This window comes from Doryrhamphus excisus, chromosome 10 (genome assembly GCF_030265055.1).
Source record: "Doryrhamphus excisus isolate RoL2022-K1 chromosome 10, RoL_Dexc_1.0, whole genome shotgun sequence".
NCBI classification, from domain to species: Eukaryota; Metazoa; Chordata; class Actinopteri; order Syngnathiformes; family Syngnathidae; genus Doryrhamphus; species Doryrhamphus excisus.
In genome coordinates, this window is record NC_080475.1 from 12,492,964 (window position 1) to 12,511,831 (window position 18,868).

General features: G+C 40.4%; 1 protein-coding gene and 1 long non-coding RNA gene across 3 annotated transcripts; one reads left to right on the forward strand and one right to left on the reverse strand.

Moving 5' to 3' along the window:
- The first annotated feature begins 684 nt into the window (after positions 1–684).
- Positions 685–14,887, forward strand: dennd2c (DENN/MADD domain containing 2C). Of its 2 annotated transcripts, none has more exons than XM_058084065.1 (19): positions 685–970; positions 5,175–5,950; positions 6,253–6,377; positions 6,909–6,988; positions 7,058–7,165; positions 8,211–8,289; positions 8,383–8,427; positions 8,700–8,887; positions 8,969–9,078; positions 9,432–9,501; positions 9,941–10,018; positions 10,345–10,485; positions 11,588–11,736; positions 11,832–12,009; positions 12,217–12,258; positions 12,381–12,489; positions 12,579–12,821; positions 12,902–12,988; positions 14,546–14,887. In XM_058084065.1, exons 2-19 carry the CDS (start codon positions 5,265–5,267, stop codon positions 14,575–14,577), a joined length of 2,550 nt encoding a protein of 849 aa, XP_057940048.1. In that variant the 5' UTR covers positions 685–970; positions 5,175–5,264; the 3' UTR covers positions 14,578–14,887. The 2 variants fall into 2 exon arrangements, with proteins under 2 accessions (XP_057940048.1, XP_057940049.1); XM_058084066.1 differs by having other exon boundaries at positions 8,703–8,887.
- LOC131136811 (uncharacterized) lies at positions 12,467–18,714 on the reverse strand. Its single transcript, XR_009131814.1, has 4 exons — positions 18,468–18,714; positions 15,717–15,802; positions 14,513–14,562; positions 12,467–12,866 (listed from the first exon to the last, which is right to left on the reverse strand). It is a non-coding gene; the product is annotated as an uncharacterized LOC131136811 (long non-coding RNA).
- Between the last annotated feature and the right edge of the window lie 154 nt (positions 18,715–18,868).

Below are 18,868 nucleotides of genomic sequence, written 5' to 3' on the forward strand. Positions count from 1 at the left end.
TACCATGTTGGCATACAAATATCTATGCACAATACCCACTACAAAATAACACCAATTGCCATGCCATGCCATGTTTGATGGCAAAATGTGTTGAAGAGAAGTAAACAACCTGTTGATATCCAATGTTTTATTGTTGAAGATGGCCAACCCAGCATGCCTTGCGGGCATTTGGAAATAAATGTTATGTTTACTGGTTGTTTATCAGCCACTTAGTATTAGTAGTTGAGTTACGGGATGCGTTAACTTGATGCAGATGGATTGTGTGTTCGTTTTGTGGCACCGTGAGCAAGTTTGATGAACAATTTTTAACTCAGTTTGCCCACCCCTGAAATAGATAATAATAGTTTAAACTACTTTATTAATCCCCAAAGGAAAAATAATTAATTAGATACATTGTTTGCTTTTGTTTAATTTTAAAATCTTATTGAAATGAATAGCTGATAAAAAAAAATAATTGAATGAAAAATCTTATACATATTTACAATAAACTACATAATAATAAAATATGAATCAACAAGACTAAAGCACAATTTAATGTTTTATTTTTAAATCCTTAGCTCGGATATATGGCGTTGAATTTTATTGAGAATGCTTAAACAGGAAATAGTGGTTTATTTTGAAATCCTTAGCTCGGATCTATGGTGTTGAGTTTTATTTTGAAATCTTAACAGGAAATTGTTAAGATTTTATTACTTTTGCTTATCGAAATGTCCCCAAGAGAAGGAGGAGTAGGAAGACTGTAAAACTCTGCTTGTCTCTTTCTTTTGGCTACTTTCTTTGTTGTTGGAGTGCACGGTTATAAATATAAAGTGAAACGCGCTGCTTAGCACTTTTTGAGGAGCTTGTAACTTACTCTCCGTTTCCGTTAGTGCAGCTTTGCTCATTGACGATGGGGGCGACTGAACAGTTATGTACTTTAAGTCCGACATTTCATCACCAAAAAGGACGAAAATTGGGATTCAAATAACGGGTAAGTGAAACTTTGTATCATTAACTTTCTCCTGAATGCTGTTGTTGTTTCTTCCTCGCGTCGGTGTGTCATGAAGCTCAAGTTAGCTTGTGGGTTTTGTCGCCCGTTAGCTAATAATGACAATGAATGCCGTTTCTTGTCTTTTAGTTGTACACAATAATGGGACTTTTCTGTCGTTTTTGCCGTTTCAAGACATGTAAGGAGAAGGTCGGTTGGTTCTCCTGAACGCTTTTGAACGCACCCCCAGAAAACGCCAACCATTGACTTTTAAACTGTGATACGCGTGCTGCTGATGGTACACGAGAAAATGGAAGGATGCTCCAGGGTGGGGGGTTTATTGGTCAAGTGTGAACACAGCTCAGTACAAAATAGGTGGGCTGGGTGCGCTAGTCCACCTGCCAACGGACTTGAGTCCTGAATGAGGCCTTCCGCACCTTGAACTTGCATACGTTACTTTGGAATACATCGCATATTTACAAAGTTTATTGCTTTTGATACCATTTCTATCATTGTTTTAGTGAAAAAAAGTCTCATAATATCAATTCTATATATCAGTTTTTTACCATCCTCGTGCAAGTGATACTTGCTATATTGACAGTTACTATGGTACACATAATGTCATTGTATGGTCATATCACCTTGTACTTCGGTATGAGGTACATTATAAAAAAAAACAACAACCTTAAACTGTATTATGGAAAGCAGGAAGTGAACAAATGTAACAGTTACTGATTGTAAAAGTACCAGATGGAGGGGTAGGATTTAATAAGCTTTGCTTCTTCCTACTCCTTTTGGACATGTGGAACTGTGAACTGATTATGTGATGCATTCAATTGTAATCTGCTGCATGTTCAAATGAAATAAACCCATTACCATTATCATACTGCCATCAGTCACACTGTTTTGAAGCTCCTTAAAGTCACAGTTTAGATTTCTACTGTGTTGTTGCTAATTCATATTTGAATTGCTGTGTGGCTTTGGACAGAGCCCTGCAGAATTCCCCCGAGGCCTTGACTAGGGTTGGGTCAGCTCAAGACGTGACATGCAGTAACCCTGTTCCTGTCACCATCTTTTTTGTTCTTGTGGATACTTATTCCTATTTGGGATATTTTTGGATAGTGTAGCCGTGACGGGAGCCTGACCTTCCTGATCCTTTTAGTGGCTGTGGGTGCCTTTAAATGTGTTCAACTGTGTCTCTTATGCCCTAGTGACACTATCCTACTTATGGGCGTGGCTGTAGCCGCGATACGCTCTCTGCCCTGCCCCATGCGCTGCTTCTCCTCTGTTTAGGAAACAAGCTGAGGCAGAAATTATTGGAGTTGATTCCCAGCAAGAGAAATAATATTTTCATTTGTCAATGGCATTTCACATGGAACTGTTTTTGTGAATATGAACGTGAAATATCCACCAAACTGTTGGTGAAGCAAGAAACTGTGTACGCAGACCCACAGTGGAACATGTAATGACCACATTTCCACTACCGATGTTTTGCCATGTTTAGTAAACGTGGTGCCAAAGCACGAGCGATGTCTCTGACAAACTGTGTCAGACAATGAAACACTTTTCAATTAGCTCTCCAGAGACTATTCATTTATTATCATTGTGATCCTGGAAGTGGGATTCTCCCTTTCTGCAGTTCCTTCTCAAGGGTTCTTTTTTCCACAAATTTTGGAGTTTTTCCTTGCCCGGATGTCGGTTCAGATCCGGGGATGTCGTCTATAGTCTATTGTCGCCTGCTTGTAAAGCCCTTTGAGGCTCTTTTGTGATTAATGGCTATATCAGGGGTGTCAATCTCATGCCATGGAGACTACAGGTTTTCTTTCCACTAAAGCAGCTGATTTTAATGATTAATTCTCCTTTGGTTTGAGGGAAGGAACTTGTCAATTAAATCACCTGCTGGAGAAACTGGTTGGAAAGAAAACCTGCATTGCTTCGTCCCTTTGACGACACATGTGGGTTATATAAATAAACCTGACTTGACTACTGTTAGAACTTGGGATGTCCCGATTTAGTTTTTTTTTTGTATCTGTTGATACGAGTCCCGATCCGATACTTGTTTGTCCTCTCTTGTGATTTCGAAGGTAATGGGGAAGCCATGATATTCCTGTTTTTTGGTGGTTGGGATGCGGCTTTCTGCAAGATGCAACATCATTATTTAGTTCTCTCTAAATTCTTGTTGGCTTATTACCTTCTAAAAAATGACAAGTAAGGGCCAAATTCTTAAGCAGGACTTCTCATACTCCAGCCTCCACATCAAAGTTCATGAGCGTGAAGGTCAAGTTGCTCCAGGATTGTCACCAGCATACAGTAATTGACCATGTTTGGGGTTAGATGGAGGAGGAGGAGGCTTGGAAGGTGGATCCAAAGACTTTAGATGAAGTCTAGTAGACTGCTTTTTTTGCCATTTAATGATTTGATCAATTAGTTATCATGACTCATATGGATGTGGTGCTTAAGCTCATTATGAATTCTTATTATTGTTATAGTTTATTGTTCCTATGACCCGGATAAGCGACAAGACCTTTGTCAAAAACATGTATACTTGCTTCTGTGATGAAATATTTGGCACATAACGACACAGACAGAAGTAGGGGGGGTGCAAAATTTCACAGAATGATCCTAGTCATCACATGAGCTAGATTCCATTGAAGGAGGTGAAGTTCGGGTAGGGGGGGTGTATAACGAGAACCAGTTGGACAGTCAAGTGACGCCTTTGTTTTGGCCTGACCTCAATCGAATGTATGCAGACACTGGAATGAGCTTCGGATGACAATGTGTCGCTCGGAACTGACCCAAATACTCTTGATATTTATGCAGCGCATTTGCACAGGAAGACATGAGTTGTGTTTCCTGCACTGCGCTCCGGGAAGACGGATCAGACGCCGACTGTCCATAATTACAGGCTCCAGCTGCAGTTTAGAATGAGTACTTATTTCAGACATGACTCAGATACACTGGTGATGCTAATAAAATAATGACATCCAGGAGTGTGTGTGTGTGTTTAGAAATACAAGACAATAGCATCTGAAAATGACGTAGTGTTTAAGGGGGCTGTCATCTGCAGAAGGTGTCCTTGTAATAATATGAGTGAAACTAGCATAGGGACCTGACATGAGCAACCCTGTCATCATGCTAAAGTTAAATGATTCCTAATTGCACCTTCACTGCAACCACAAAATGCACCTGTGAAGATGTATGTATTTTTTTTTTACCCAAGGTTATCTACTGTTTTCATACCGGCCCATGTTTACACATAGCCGTTATTGTAATTGGCAACTAGGGATGTGTGGATTAGTGCTGGGACGACGTAATCGATGACGTCATCACGCAAGAACGGCACGTGCATGCGTCGTCACTCGGAATCAAAAAAATGGCGGCGAACGCGGCGTCGAGTATCAGCGAGTCAGGGGAGAATAAAATATGTCGCAATAGGATGTCAAAAACACGGAGGTACTTCACACCGAAAGGTAACGATTCGGTGGTCTGTGAGCTGTACAAAATGGAGATGTGGAAGCGTAAAAGCACCACCGCGATGTAAAACTCGGCACAACACCGGCAGCTGTTGGCGTGGAGGAGAAGACACCGTACGTTTTCATCTTTTTTTCTTCTTTTTCCTTGTTTGAAATGATTAACCCGTCATTCATCTAAACGTCTCACACACGGAGTGAGAGTGGTAGTGGAAAGCAAGAGGGAAAGATAAAGGAAAGCAGGAACACACACACATACACAGCTTCTGTTATTTATTTTATTGATGATATGATTCTATTGTGCACTTTATTGTTGTATTGTTCAATACAATTAATTTTTTAACTTGTTAATAATGGCGATAAATTAGCATTAATTGCTATATAGGTTTCCTCCCACATTCCAAAAACATGCTAGGTTAATTGGCGACTCTAAATTGTCCATGTCTGTGTGTATATACTACCGGCCCCGCCTCCACCCACCAAGACAAAAGGAGTATATGACTGACAAAAGGGCTCATTCCATTCATGCTGTTGTTCTATGAAACAAATGAGTGAAACCTCTTCCTGCCTCTTTGGAGGCGGGAGACGAGGAAAACAGAGACATAATATTGTCATATTATATTATCAAGTTTTCATTTACAAAAGTGTTAATTTATTATCGTCTTAGAATGAGTGCCCACTTAAGAACAAGACTTCATGTTGTTTATTTGAGAATGTCCTTTTTGTTGTTATTCCAGGATTGTCAGAGTGCACCGCAAATGATTTTTGGTGTCGTCACTGATGGCGAACCGGAGCTGAATGGAGGTTGACTTCCGCCCCCTCTGAACATGCTGGCTCTGAGAGTGGAGCAAGGCAAGCGAGGGGGTGCTAAAATCGAACATTGGCAGAAAGGGGCTGCCGTCGGACGGCAGGACCAGCGGTCTCCCGAGCAAGGCTGTAACATCAGACAGAGGATCTCTCAGTGGGAAGGTCGCAGCCAGCAGGCGAACCCCGTGCCTGGTGAATGTCTGAGCAATGGATGTTCAAACAAGGGCATGCCTGGAGGCCTCCATGCTAAAGATCTGAGCTTGGCTTCAGATGTTTGGGAATCCAAAGCATTAACCGCTAGCCCAGGACACAAGGCACCGCAAAGACCCAAGTCTCCTGCTGTCCCTGGCGGACAAAAATCACAATATATTTCAGATTTGGGTATTGTGACGAAGATTCTACCTCTGTCAGCTGACGATCTGGAAGATGACATGCCCACCGGGAACTTCTACATGTCAAGGAGCTTCTGGCGGAGCCTCGAGGGGGACCGGCTGCTCTGGGAAAAAGGCAAAAAGTCCCTCGGGACGGTTCAGCCGCCGCCCAAACCTCAGCGAACGTTTCAGTACGAGGGAGACAAAAATGACACCAGGAAGTGGAGCAACCAGCCCGGTGGCAGGGCTCGAAGGGTAGCTCACCCGCCAAGCTTCCCACCTCCACCATGTCCTGTCCCCAGGACCAACGGTCTTTCCAGGCATAAAAATAACAGGTGAGTTGATGCTCTGTAAAGATTATCTCACCAATTTATGCCTTTTTCGTTCTGGAAAAAGGCCTTTTGAATCACAGCAGTGTTGTCATCTTCACACATTGGCATTCACTTACGTAACTCGATCCGGAGTACACGTCCATGTCTGGACTTGTTGGCAAACATAACCTCAAACAAGCTAGGCTACACTTAGAAAATGCAAATTTGACTGTGGATTGATAATAATAATATAGAACACTTAAAGTGATCATGACATGACACCAAAACACATTATTAAACTCCTTTTCCTTCCCATAATGCCACAGGAGGTCCTTTGAGTATGAGGATGCCGTACGTCCCTCGAGGAAGCAAGGCATCATGGGAGGCGAGACCCGACACTCTGGCCTTCATCACGCCTATTCCGATGATAATATTTACGAAGACATCATCTGTAAGTTTGAACCAGTGTATGTTTTAATGCCACTACTCTGTCAAAGTTATTTACTGTATTATATTCATATACTGAGATTCCTTTTTGAAAATACTACTTGCTAATACTACTACTACTAATACTTACTTGAATACGGCATCTTATACTGTAAGCGGATAATTTATGACCATGTTGTAATCTGCTATCTCCTGGATTTCAGAACTAATATTAATCATTTAAACACACAGGAGCCAGCCAAAAAAAATGTAAAAAAAACAAAAAAAAAACACCTTAAACTATATTAGGAAAGCAGGAAGTGAACAAATGTAACAGTTACTGATTGTAAAAGTACCAGATGGGAGGGGTAGGATTTAATAAGCTTTGCTTCTTCCTACTCCTTTTGGACATGTGGAACTGTGAACTGATTATGGGATGCATTCAATTGTAATCTGATGCATGTTCAAATGAAATAAAACCATTACCATTACCATAAGGGGAGTATAATTTGGATTTATAATTCCAGTCTCTCCTCTTCATTGGTTTACCCTTCAGGTGACGTGACCCGAGAGCACCCCTATGAGGATGTAAAGTCCCCCATGTGTCTCCCCCTTCCCAGACCTCATACTCGAAAGGTAGCATTGTCGTTATGCCACAATCCAAATGTAATCACACTGCCATCATAACAAATTCTCTTCTTTCAGCTGCATTCAAAACCTCAAACCGTACAGACGTCAACCATGACAGACGCTCATAAGCCTGCACCCCCACAACGACACATAAGCACCCAGAAACTTCACAAAGCACCTCCGGTAAGTTGTATTTTGTATTGTGCTCAAGTCATACACGGCGACGGTGGTTTAGATGCAATGCGGTAGAACCAGTGACGTTGTGACTAAACTGGAGGCGGTACAAGAAGGAAGTAAAGGAGAGTGACAGTGGTAGTGCAACTTAAAGGGTGCATGCATGCGCAACAAAAACACACCCGTCATGGCGGTGGAAAGCGCCGGAACAATCTTTAATAATAAGGTAACTTCATACTTGTAATACTTACTAGTAACAGCCATTCAGCTACTTTAATGGGTGGTCTTTTGTATTGGTTGGTCAGCCATGGTTACCACTCATGATGTGTTAGCGCTAATGCTAATCACATTCATTTATGCTGTGCTGGGACTTGATTAAAAGGCTTTGGAATGAGTGCATTTGAATTGAGTAGTTGACTATGGACTCCATCAGTGTACATCCTGTATATACGTGTGCTCTGAAACAACAAAATATGCCAAAAATGTATTTCCACCTGGCTAAACCCGTACACGCCATACAATAGAAATGCTGTGATCAAACTGCAACTTCAGATCCGTGTTTTTTTCCAGGAAATGGGCATGGAATTCCACTTATTTAGATGTTCAATATTCGATATCAGTTCCTGTTTGGCTTGTTAATGCTGTGTTCAAGTCCCTGTTGGAATCACAGTCCATTACAGTCCAGTGGGTCAGGTTAAACATGACCTCTAATGTACAGGTCTTCGATCTACGTATGACTTCCATTACAAGTTGATTAAGTACAGTATTGGAAAAAAAAAGAGCCACTGCACTGCTTAGTTACCACTGTCCTTTTTTATTGGAGAATACTTTTCGGGTCCCATGGTACGGCACACCTAGCCAATAGCACGATTAGTATTATTAGCCAATAGCATTATCAGTATCGGTATCGATTTCAGTCCTGGATGATCGGTATCGGAATCAGAGCCTCCTTGCTTAAAAGCCTTTACGTCATGATTGTCTGCAATGGCTACAAGTAAAAAAAAAAAAAAAAAAATCATGCTTTACCAGATACACTTCTTCTCACCCTACACAGTACGTGAATAAGATCGAGACCATATTTGACGACAAACGAGGGAGGAAGCGAGTAAAGAACCAGGGAGTTTCCATGCGAGGTGACACATGTGGACTAGCATGCATCAACAGTAAAGATGTGACCAAAGCCTCACTGATCTTTTTTTTTTTTTTTTTTTAACTGCTGTCATCAGAGGAGACCAGTGGGACTGAAAGCGATCCTGACGACGACACCAAAGGTATCACGTCTGTAATTTGCTTTTTTGTGATAAGCAGACAGGAAGGTGACATCATCAGTGAAGCCTTAGCGACATGACTTCACCTGAACGCAGCACGCGGGACAATAGAACCAGTCTTACGTTCTCATCCAGCTGTAGGACCATAATGCTTCACTGTAGTAGTGACTGTGTATAATGGGGTCCACCAGAATGGAGCTTCTACGCTCTTCTACCCGTTGCGTCCAAGTCCCGACATTCCTTGTGACAATACACCGTCACTGTGCGTTGTCCAGCAGGTTTAAGGAGATCCGTTTACAAACAGTCGACACTAAAGCGCCGGCCTGGCTACCGCACCTTGGAGAAAGACCTGATCCAGGCTCAGCAGCAGCAGCTCTTCCAGATCTTTGTGGTGGTCTCCCTGAGGAAAGGCTCCCCGGGCAACAGCTACTCTCCGGAAATCACGCAGCAGTTCCCCAAAATGGTGGGTAGCCTTCCTTATTGCCTGGATGACGTCTGGTGGGGACGCACTCGACCTCACGTAAAACTCGCGTTCTGTTTTTAGTTTGAAAAGTCATCACGGCTCTCGAAGGAAGCCGAGGATCAGCTGAAGGTCATCCCAAAGTTTTGCTTCCCCGACCCGCAAGACTGGAAGCCTTCTGTGCACGCTCCGAGGTCAGCCTTCGTATTTGGTTGGTTGGTTAGTTAGTTTAGTAGTTGGAGCATAGAGAACCTGTTAAACCATAATTAGAGCTCTGTGAACATGAAATAACACCCCTATAGTCACCTTTTATAGTCTTATTATTATTTGTTTACACTGCATTGCAACAACAAGAGGGTTCACTCTGTGCATTAGTTTCAGCACTTATTCCATAGAACAATGGCATGAACGGAGTGAGCCCTTTTGCCAGTCATACAGTCTCTGTCTTACATAGAAACACAGTACAGAAGAGTATAGCGTAGTCGAGTGTCACCTACATACGTCAGGGTAGTGGGGTCATTAGTGGTTAACAATGTCGTTTGTGCAGTGAGACGTTCTCCTTCGTCCTGACGGGAGAGGATGGGAGCCGCTGGTTCTGCTACTGTCGTAAGATCCTGGTGAGTGGGAACGTGAGTCACGGCGTTGTCTCTGTGTTTGCATTGTTACGACATGGCATGTCGTCCACACGCTTACGTAACTCTGTTGGAGGTCGGCTGCGTGTGGATCGCAGACCGAATAACAAAACCACATGGCTGAAAGTGAGAAGAATTTCCCCCAGTCTTTTGTCTTGCAGGGTTTTTGTAGCCATTAAAATAGTTTCTTTTTGTTGGGAGAAATTATGTGGCTTTGGCTTAGTCTTTTTTTTTAAGTTTTATAGCTACTAAAGATTGTTTCTTGTTGTTGTTAGACTACAAAATGCTTGTGACGCCACCCCTGTATCCTGTAAAGTCTCTGGTTATTCCTGATATTACGTGCGTGTGTGACTAAGGAGCATTATTACTATACTGTATGTACCGTAGGTGTGTCTGACATATGAAACTCTTGTCTTCTTAACAGCCTGGCGGAAAGGGCAAGAGGCTCCCGGAGGTTCATTGTGTTGTCAGCAAGCTGGGCTGTTTCAACCTGTTTGCCAAGGTAATCCTGCAGCTTCTAGAATGTTCCCTGCAGATACTGTGGCGTATTAACGCGACGTATAAGTTGTGGTTAGTCATGCTAGCCGCACGATATGTAGCTCTGTGTGGAGTTGGGAGTTCTTCTCCCCTTGCGTGAGTGGGTTTTTCTCTGTGTACTTCCTCCCACATTCCCAAAATATGCATGTTAGGCTAATTGGAGGCTCCAAATTGGTAGGTGTGAATGGTTGTTTATCTATGTGCCCTGTGATTGGCTGGCGACCAGTCCAGCGTCTACTACGGTCTTCCCAGACAAGAGCAAAAACGCTCATTTATATTTGTAATACACAGATTTTAGAGGAGGTGGAGCGTCGCAGAGAGATCTCCCCGGCGCTGGTTTATCCTTTCATGCGCAGTGTGATGGAGGCACCCTTCCCGGCGCCCGGCCGCACGGTCACAGTCAAGAATTTCCTCCCCGGCTCTGGCAATGAGGTAAGACCCAAACAGTGCTTGGTAAGACCGCAGGATGGAAGTGCTAATTAGCACTATGCTTCCTCTTAAACCACTCGTCTGCGTCTCCCCGGTCGTGAGACATGGTGTGTTTAAACGGAAAGGAAAGCTATTTTGGTTTCATATGGCTCACGTTGGAACGCCTCTATTGTGTTGTTAGATGTCTGTTTGGGGACGACAACACCAGAAATCACTCATCCAGCACCGCACAATCAAGTGACAAAAATAGTATCCTCATTTCCGGTCACATCATCATACAGCAACTTAACACTCATTGGGTATACTGTAAGAAATATGAAATATATACACGTTAAGGCTTAAACAATGGTGCATTTTACACCCCGGAAATTATTGGTTTGTTTCACTATTTTTTTTAATGCTCCTTTTCCACTGTACAGTACACATTGTTATATAATGTATGTCTGTGAATGGACAGACAGATGTTTATGTGTAAGTGCAAGTAGAGGCTGGTTTCCATTATGTCTGTGAATGGACAGACATGTTCATGTGTGAGTGACTTGATAGGTCACATTACATGTCAAACTTTATATTGTATGTGAATGGCAAGGCTAAAGTTTCCCTTATTTATGTGAATGGACAGACAGATGTTGATGTGTAAGTGCAAGGAGAGGCTAGAGTTCCCATTATATGTCTGTGAATGGATAGACATGTTCATGTGTGAGTGAGTGGATAAGTCACATTACATGTAAAACTTTATATTGTATGTGAATGGCAAGGCTAAAGTTTCCCTTATTTATGTGAATGGACAGACTGATGTATCCGAGTGACATTTATTATTGTGTTGTTATTGTTATTATATATTATTATTGTGTGTGCAAGTGCATGTACATGAGTGGACAGATTACCCTTTGTAACATATGTGAATGGACAAACAATATTATAATTGTGTGGCGTTCATATTAAAATTGGCTATGAAAGCGCCACAGTCCGGAGATGGCGTCACCATTTATATCAACAAAAAGGTCACCAAGTAAAAGTTTAGCCGCAAAACGTGTCAACACCGCCACCTGGTGGTCAATACAACATACAGCATATCCTCTTCTGTGTGTGTGTGTGTTTGCAGGTGCTGACGTTATGTCGTCCGGTGGATTCCAGATTGGAGCATGTAGACTTTGACAGTTTGCTCGGGTGTCTGAGCGTGGGGAGACTCCTGCAGGTGTTTGCCTCTCTGCTGCTGGAGAGGAGGGTCATCTTTGTTGCTGACAAACTCAGGTGCACCCCCACATCACTCACCCACTCACTCTTAATTACATTTCTTGTTGGAAAACATGTATTAAGTGTGTTTTTGTGTGTGTATTGACTTGCAGTGTGCTGTCCCTTTGCGGCCATGCAGTGCTGGCGCTGCTGTACCCATTCACCTGGCAGCACACCTTCGTGCCTGTGCTTCCTGCCACTATGTTGGACATCAGCTGCTCCCCAACACCATTCCTCATCGGGGTGCTGTCCCCCTGCTTGCCCCAGGTGCTGGAGCTCCCCATAGAAGAGGTCAGTCATACCTCATCATCTAGTCTACTCAACTATCATTTTTTGATGATGGGAGCTCATCCTATGTAGCTCAGGAAGAAACTAATATATCATGGATCCATTTCACACATAAAAAAAACCCTTCACATTAGCATCAACATGCTGTTTAGCTTTAGCTTTATCTGACGTTTGAAAGGAACTGATTGTTGACTGGCTTGTTTTTTGCAGGTTCTCATCGTGGATCTGTGTGCAGACAAGTTTGTCACTCAGGTGTGTAAACAAAGCCGTCTACTGTGGGAGTGACGGGGGTTCTCATTTAGCACACTTTTAGCTAACTGAAGTTAGAAACACTATCAGCTGTAAGATAATGTCAGCAATCTGATGATTGCTAGCTGGGGGATGAGGACTGCATCCTGCCCAGTAAACTACAGGCGGCGCTGCAGCAGATTCTGGAGGAGAGAGACGACATTGTGAGGCAGGAGGATGGAGATGACACTGAAGGTCTGTGTTGACTTTTTATTTGGATTTTAGCCTAGTCAATTAAGGAGGAAGAAACTCAGTCGTTTAACATGCACGTCCCAATCATCCAGGTGAGACGGTGGACCTGTGCTCGCTGGTGTCGGAGGCCTTTGTGCGCTTCTTTGTGGAGCTGGTGGGCCACTACCCTCTCCACATGGTCGAGTCCTCCGGGGGCAACAGGGAGCTTCAACGCGACACCTTCCGCAAGTCTCACCCGTCCCGCGGCGTGCGTCAGTTCCTGCAGCTTTTCATGGAGTCGCAGATGTTCGCCGGCTTCGTTCAGGAGCGAGAGCTGCACAAGGCCACGGCGAGAGGTGACGCTTTGGTCTCATGTGCGATTCCCATCAAGTCAAAGGGAACTGAAAAAGAGCAAATGTGTGTTGCTTTCCTGCAGGGCTGTTTGAGGTCAGAGTGGCTGAATATTTGGACTCTTCTCCTGAGCCACAACCAAGTGGGGTTAACAAGTTTCTCAAAGGACTGGGTAAGACTTATTATTACAGTAAATATGTACATGCATACACGTGTACGACTGTGTATATGCACGTACGTAGTATGTGTACGTAGTACATGCATACATACACGTATGCATATGTATGTTGTTAGCATTATGTACTAACTATGCACTGCTATGTGCTACCTATGTACTAATTATGCACTAATTGTGTAGTACAAACTACACACTAACTACACATTACGTAGTTTAACTACAAACTGTAGCAAACTACGTGGCATGTAGTTTAACTAGGTAGTTTAACCACATACAAACTACGTACTGTGTAGTTAAACTACATAGTTAAACTACACGCCACGTAGTTAAACTACACGTCGTGTAGTTTGCATGTAGTTAAACTACACAGTATGTAGTTTTATGTAGTTAAACTACGCATTACGTAGTTTGCATGTAGTAAATTACACATTACGTAGTTTGAATGTAGTTAAACTACACAGTATGTAGTTTTATGTAGTTAAACTACGCAGTACGTAGTTTGAATGTAGTTAAACTACACGTCACGTAGTTTGTATGTAGTTAAACTACACGCCACGTAGTTAAACTACGCAGTATGTAGTTTGTATATAGTTAAACTACACATTACGTAGTTTGCATGTAGTTAAACTACACGTCATGTAGTTTGCATGTAGTTAAACTACACAGTATGTAGTTTTATGTGGGTTAAACTACGCATTACGTAGTTTGCATGTAGTTAAACTACGCATTACGTAGTTTGAATGTAGTTAAACTACACGTCACGTAGTTTGTATGTAGTTAAACTACACACCGTGTAGTTAAACTACGCATTACGTAGTTTGCATGTAGTAAATTACACATTACGTAGTTTGAATGTAGTTAAACTACACAGTACCTAGTTTTATGTAGTTAAACTACACGTCGTGTAGTTTGCATGTAGTTTAACACAGTACGTAGTTTTATGTAGTTAAACTACGCAGTACGTAGTTTGAATGTAGTTAAACTACACGTCACGTAGTTTGTATGTAGTTAAACTACACGCCACGTAGTTAAACTACGCAGTATGTAGTTTGTATATAGTTAAACTACACATTACGTAGTTTTATGTAGTTAAACTACACATTACGTAGTTTGCATGTAGTTAAACTACACGTCGTGTAGTTTGCATGTAGTTAAACTACACACTACGTAATTTGCACGTAGTCAAACTACATGTCGCGTAGTTAAACTACACACCACATAGTTAAACCACACAGTATATAGTTTTCATGTAGTTAAACTACACGCCGCGTAGTTTAACTGCACACCACGTAGTTTGCGTGTAGCTAAACTACACACATGGAGTTAAACTACACAATATGTAGTTAAACTATGTGGTGTGTAGTTTGTACATACTAACTACATCCTAACGACGTACTAACTTGTTAAACTACATAGTTAACTGTTTACATAGACTACATGCATGTATGCACATGTACACACGTACGTACACGTATACACGTACATACACCTACATGTATATACATAATACTTGCTTACCTGCTTAACTTGATTGTTGTTTGCTGATTTCAGGAAACAAGATGAAGCTTCTACAAATGAAATGAAAAGCATTTAGATTGTGGATTAAAGACTCAGCTCACTACAAGAAGTCCTCCTGTGTGACCTCACTCATCAACCTCAGCATTTGTTTACATTGTCAAATCCCTAACATGTCCAAAAGTCTTAACATGGGGATTTATTGTCACTAAGTCGCACCCTTTTTCCCCTTTGAACTGGAATTGTACATATATTTTTGATACTCATACTTTCCTATGTTGTTCACAACCCTTGTACAGTATTTGGAAGTTTTTTTAAAAATTAAATCCAGACGTGTCCTGCGTACACAGGCTCCAAGGGCACTAAATGATTTTGTGGTGGCTGTCTTTTATTATCATAAAGTACTGTACATACACACACAATGTTACCGTTGATACGTTTTAGTGGAGATGGACAAAAGAGACCTGTGTCAGACGTCCTCAATCAAAATACTACTTAAATTATACTGTATCACGCCACTAACGCATACGTAATTGCATACATACAGTTCACGCATAGATATGCTATAGATAAATCCACGCAGTACTAGCATGCTAGCAATTAGTTTGTTTAGCATTTGTATTTTGTTGGGATACTCCCAAAATGAAAATAGGTAGCAGTTGTGGCTTTATGGACATATACTGCTGGGTGCTACATTTAGCATTTTGCATATCAGATTGAGGTGTACCACTTCAGCGACTGTCTATATGTTATGTTATTCCAATGTAGCCGCATAGGTTGCTAGCATTCTTGCAATTAGCACATTCTGAGCATTTCCATTTATAATTTATAAATAGTTTAAAAGGCAACGAGGTGTAACCGTGCACGTTTTTTGTAGTTATCATTGTAAAGGGGTGGTTTTGGTTACTTGTTTTCAGTGTGACACTTTAAAGGGCAAAAGTCCTACAGCCAAACCTCCCCCAAACACACCACGGCCAGCCACATGCAACACTGCACTAATTAGCCTGTTCTTTTAAAGTTTAGTCTAGCCACCCGTTACATCATTATCATTGTTGTAGGAGACTTTGGAAGTGTGCTTTAGTTGTATGTTACGCTTATGGCCACAAGGGGGCACTGTACCCACGCCAGTCCTTTAGTCATGCAGTAATGTAAATAAATACATTTTTCTATAACAAACACGGTTGTTACCATAGCAACCCAGACTCACCTGCCATATGTGTGTAGAGTATTGGTAGCCCAGTCAGGACACCTCTCACGTTGTCCTGGTGCTCGGTCAGAGTTGTGTGATATCATCTATAAGACAGTTAAAAAAATTGATTAATTCCAATAATTAATTAGATTAAATATATCATGTGATTTGGCCACATATATAATAAACTCAAATTGCAATTATATTAATTCATATAACGTATTTTCTGGACTATAAGTCGCTCCGGAGTATAAGTCGCATTTTTTGTGGGTAATTTATTTTAGACATTATGTCCTCTTGGAAGGCAAATTTTAACAATAAAAGAATAGAGAACAGGCTGAATAGGTGTAAGATATGCTAACATAATGGTACAGCTACACAAAAAATAAACAAACAATGTCCAGTGTTTATGTAACATAAACAGTTTTTTTTAATGTATAAGTCGCTCTGGAGTATAAGTCGCAGGAACAGCCAAACTATGAAAAAAAAGTGCTACTTATAGTCCGGAAAATACGGTATTATAATAATTTATATAAAGTCTTTTAAAAAAAACTTAAAAAGTATTAAGAATTAGACATACACATGGTAATTGTATATGCTAATTTACTTTATTAAGAATATTTGCTTGTGGACCTTACATGATGATACAGTATATGTTAGCTATGTTAGTAATGGAAACACGGCTTATGAGCAATGATAAGGTCTTAAAAAGTTTTTGAAAATAAAAAAAGGGTCAAGGTTGAGGTGGAAAAGAAGGCGAGTCATAAAGATAACCGTTATTGCTTGTAAGGACATAGTGTTTGTGTTTACGTATTAGTCGACTGTGCTACGCTAATTTCTAGGCCATGGTTTCATGCACTGTAAAATAATCTTGAGCATGCTAATATACACAACAACACACAAACTACGGCTTATGTGAGCGTGTAGCATTCTAATTCTAATTGTGAGCCCAACGTCAATGAATAATAAACGGTGACCCGGGAAGGCTATTTGTCATTTAGCTAGCTATTGGTGCTTCTTAGTCATAATGTGCTAACCAAGGTGACATGACGTCATTTGACATCCTTCCTGCAAACAACTCACGTGTATCCTTCTCGTATTTGCCCACTTTTATTACGTTTACTGAAAGTTTCATCAATATTGGTGGTGATATTCCAGGAAGAGGAATATCAGACATTTTTATTTTCTCCATCTTCCTCAAAGAGGTTGTGAAACCGTGCAGAAAAACGTGACTTTATTGATACCGGATGAGACTGCAAAATTTTACTTGAAGGTTACTAACTAACCCACGCCTGAGTGTCAAGCTAAGCTATTAGTGATTACCAGGAACTGAAGGTAAGGAAAGACATTGGAGTACTTCTACGGTATTTTCCATCAATAGCTTAAGTATGGCGTTGTACTGCCAAAACTCTTGAGCAATTTTTTTTGTACCTTAAAATGAAGAAGAAACAATGCTTGTAATAATAATGATTTTTTCCATGACTGTAGGTTAGGGCAATCTTCTTGTTATTCTTGTAATATTGACTTTTTCTCTTTGCGTTCCAAATTTAATCTCAGGAAATGTTATATTTTTTTAAATATTAAGGCTTTAATTTTCTTTTAGTATTACAAATTGTACAGAGAAAAATTAAGACATACAATTTAAAATAATATTATTGTAAATTTCTGTTTTTTCTTCTGCAGAATGTATTAATTTTAAAGTTTTTTCTCGCATAAAAAATACTTATTTCTTATAATACCATGACTTTTTTCATTTTAATCAAATTTGCGATTTCCCCCCCTACAGTATTGTGATGATTTTCGAGCCATAACTACTTTTTTCACATAACATTGCAAACTTCTACTTGAAAATGCTATTTTATTCTCAGAACATATTTTAAAATATTATTGTAAATTTGTTTTTTCCTTTGCAAAATTTATTAATTTTAAAGTTTTTTTCCCCACATAAAAAACTTATTTGTTATAATACCATGACTTTTACATTTTAATCAAATTTGCGATCCCCCCTCCCCTACAGTATTGTGATATTTTCGAACCATAACTACTTTTTTCACATAACATTGCAAACTTCTAATTGAAAATGCTATTTTATTCTCAGAACATATTTTAAAATATTATTGTAAATTTCAGTTTTTTTCTTTTGCTGAATTTATTAATTTTAAAGTTTTTTTCCCCACATAAAAATAACTTTTGTTATAATACCATGACTTTTTCATTTTAATCAAATTTGTGACCCCCCCTACAGTATTGTGATATTTTCGAACCATAACTACTTTTTTCACATAATATTGCAAACTTCTACTTGAAAATGCTATTTTATTCTCAGAACATATTTTAAAATATTATTGTAAATTTGTTTTTTCTTTTGCAGAATTATTAATTTTTAAGTTTTTTCCCCACATAAAAATAACTTTTTTGTTATAATACCATGACTTTTTCATTTTAATAAAATTTGCGACCCCCCCATACATATATTTTCGAACCATAACTACTTTTTTCACATAACATTGCAAACTTCTACTTGAAAAATGCTATTTTATTCTGTACAGCGTTCCCTCGTTTATCGCGAGAAGTCGCCTACGTAATCATTAGCAATTATTATATACCGTAAAGCTGTAAATCCCCATACCATACATTTTATACGCTTTTCTCAGACAGATATTAACATTGTCTCACATGTCTCTCTTGTATAAACACTTTCAAAGTTCCAATTTCGTTAGAATTTTAATAATCAATGACGAGGTTGGACACAAACATTAAGTGACTCACGGTTTGTTGTCGTGGTGCCGTTCCGCTGTACTTTGCTGCTTTTGTATTCTCGTTGAAACATATTTCTCCTGTTGTCGTATTTTCTTCACACGGTTAGCTTCTTCCGTTTATTCTATTGTTTACGGTATTGGCGGTTAGCTAGTTCATACGGTTAGCTAGTTCGGTAGCCATGATCACAGCAGGCATGCAGGACACTGATTGACGATAGTATACAGCCAATCAGGACGCAGACGACAATGGTTGGTGCAATACTCAACTTCCCATAATGCAGTACTTCTTAAAGGGCCAGGCTCTGCGTGGCTTAGTTGGAAGTCCCCGCTGTTAGTTGCTGTTAGTTTGTTCCCAGACGCCTAGCAAAAAAAAAAAAAAAACAAGAGAAGAATGGACAATGACATTTATTA

Bases quoted from the DNA above. Each gene is read 5' to 3' on its own strand.
- dennd2c (XM_058084065.1), top strand. From the start codon at position 5,265: ATGCTGGCTCTGAGAGTGGAGCAAGGCAAGCGAGGGGGTGCTAAAATC. The intron at 8,888-8,968 runs GTGGGTAGCCTT...TTCTGTTTTTAG, and splicing joins CGCAGCAGTTCCCCAAAATG to TTTGAAAAGTCATCACGGCT. The intron at 9,079-9,431 runs GTCAGCCTTCGT...TCGTTTGTGCAG, and splicing joins CCTTCTGTGCACGCTCCGAG to TGAGACGTTCTCCTTCGTCC.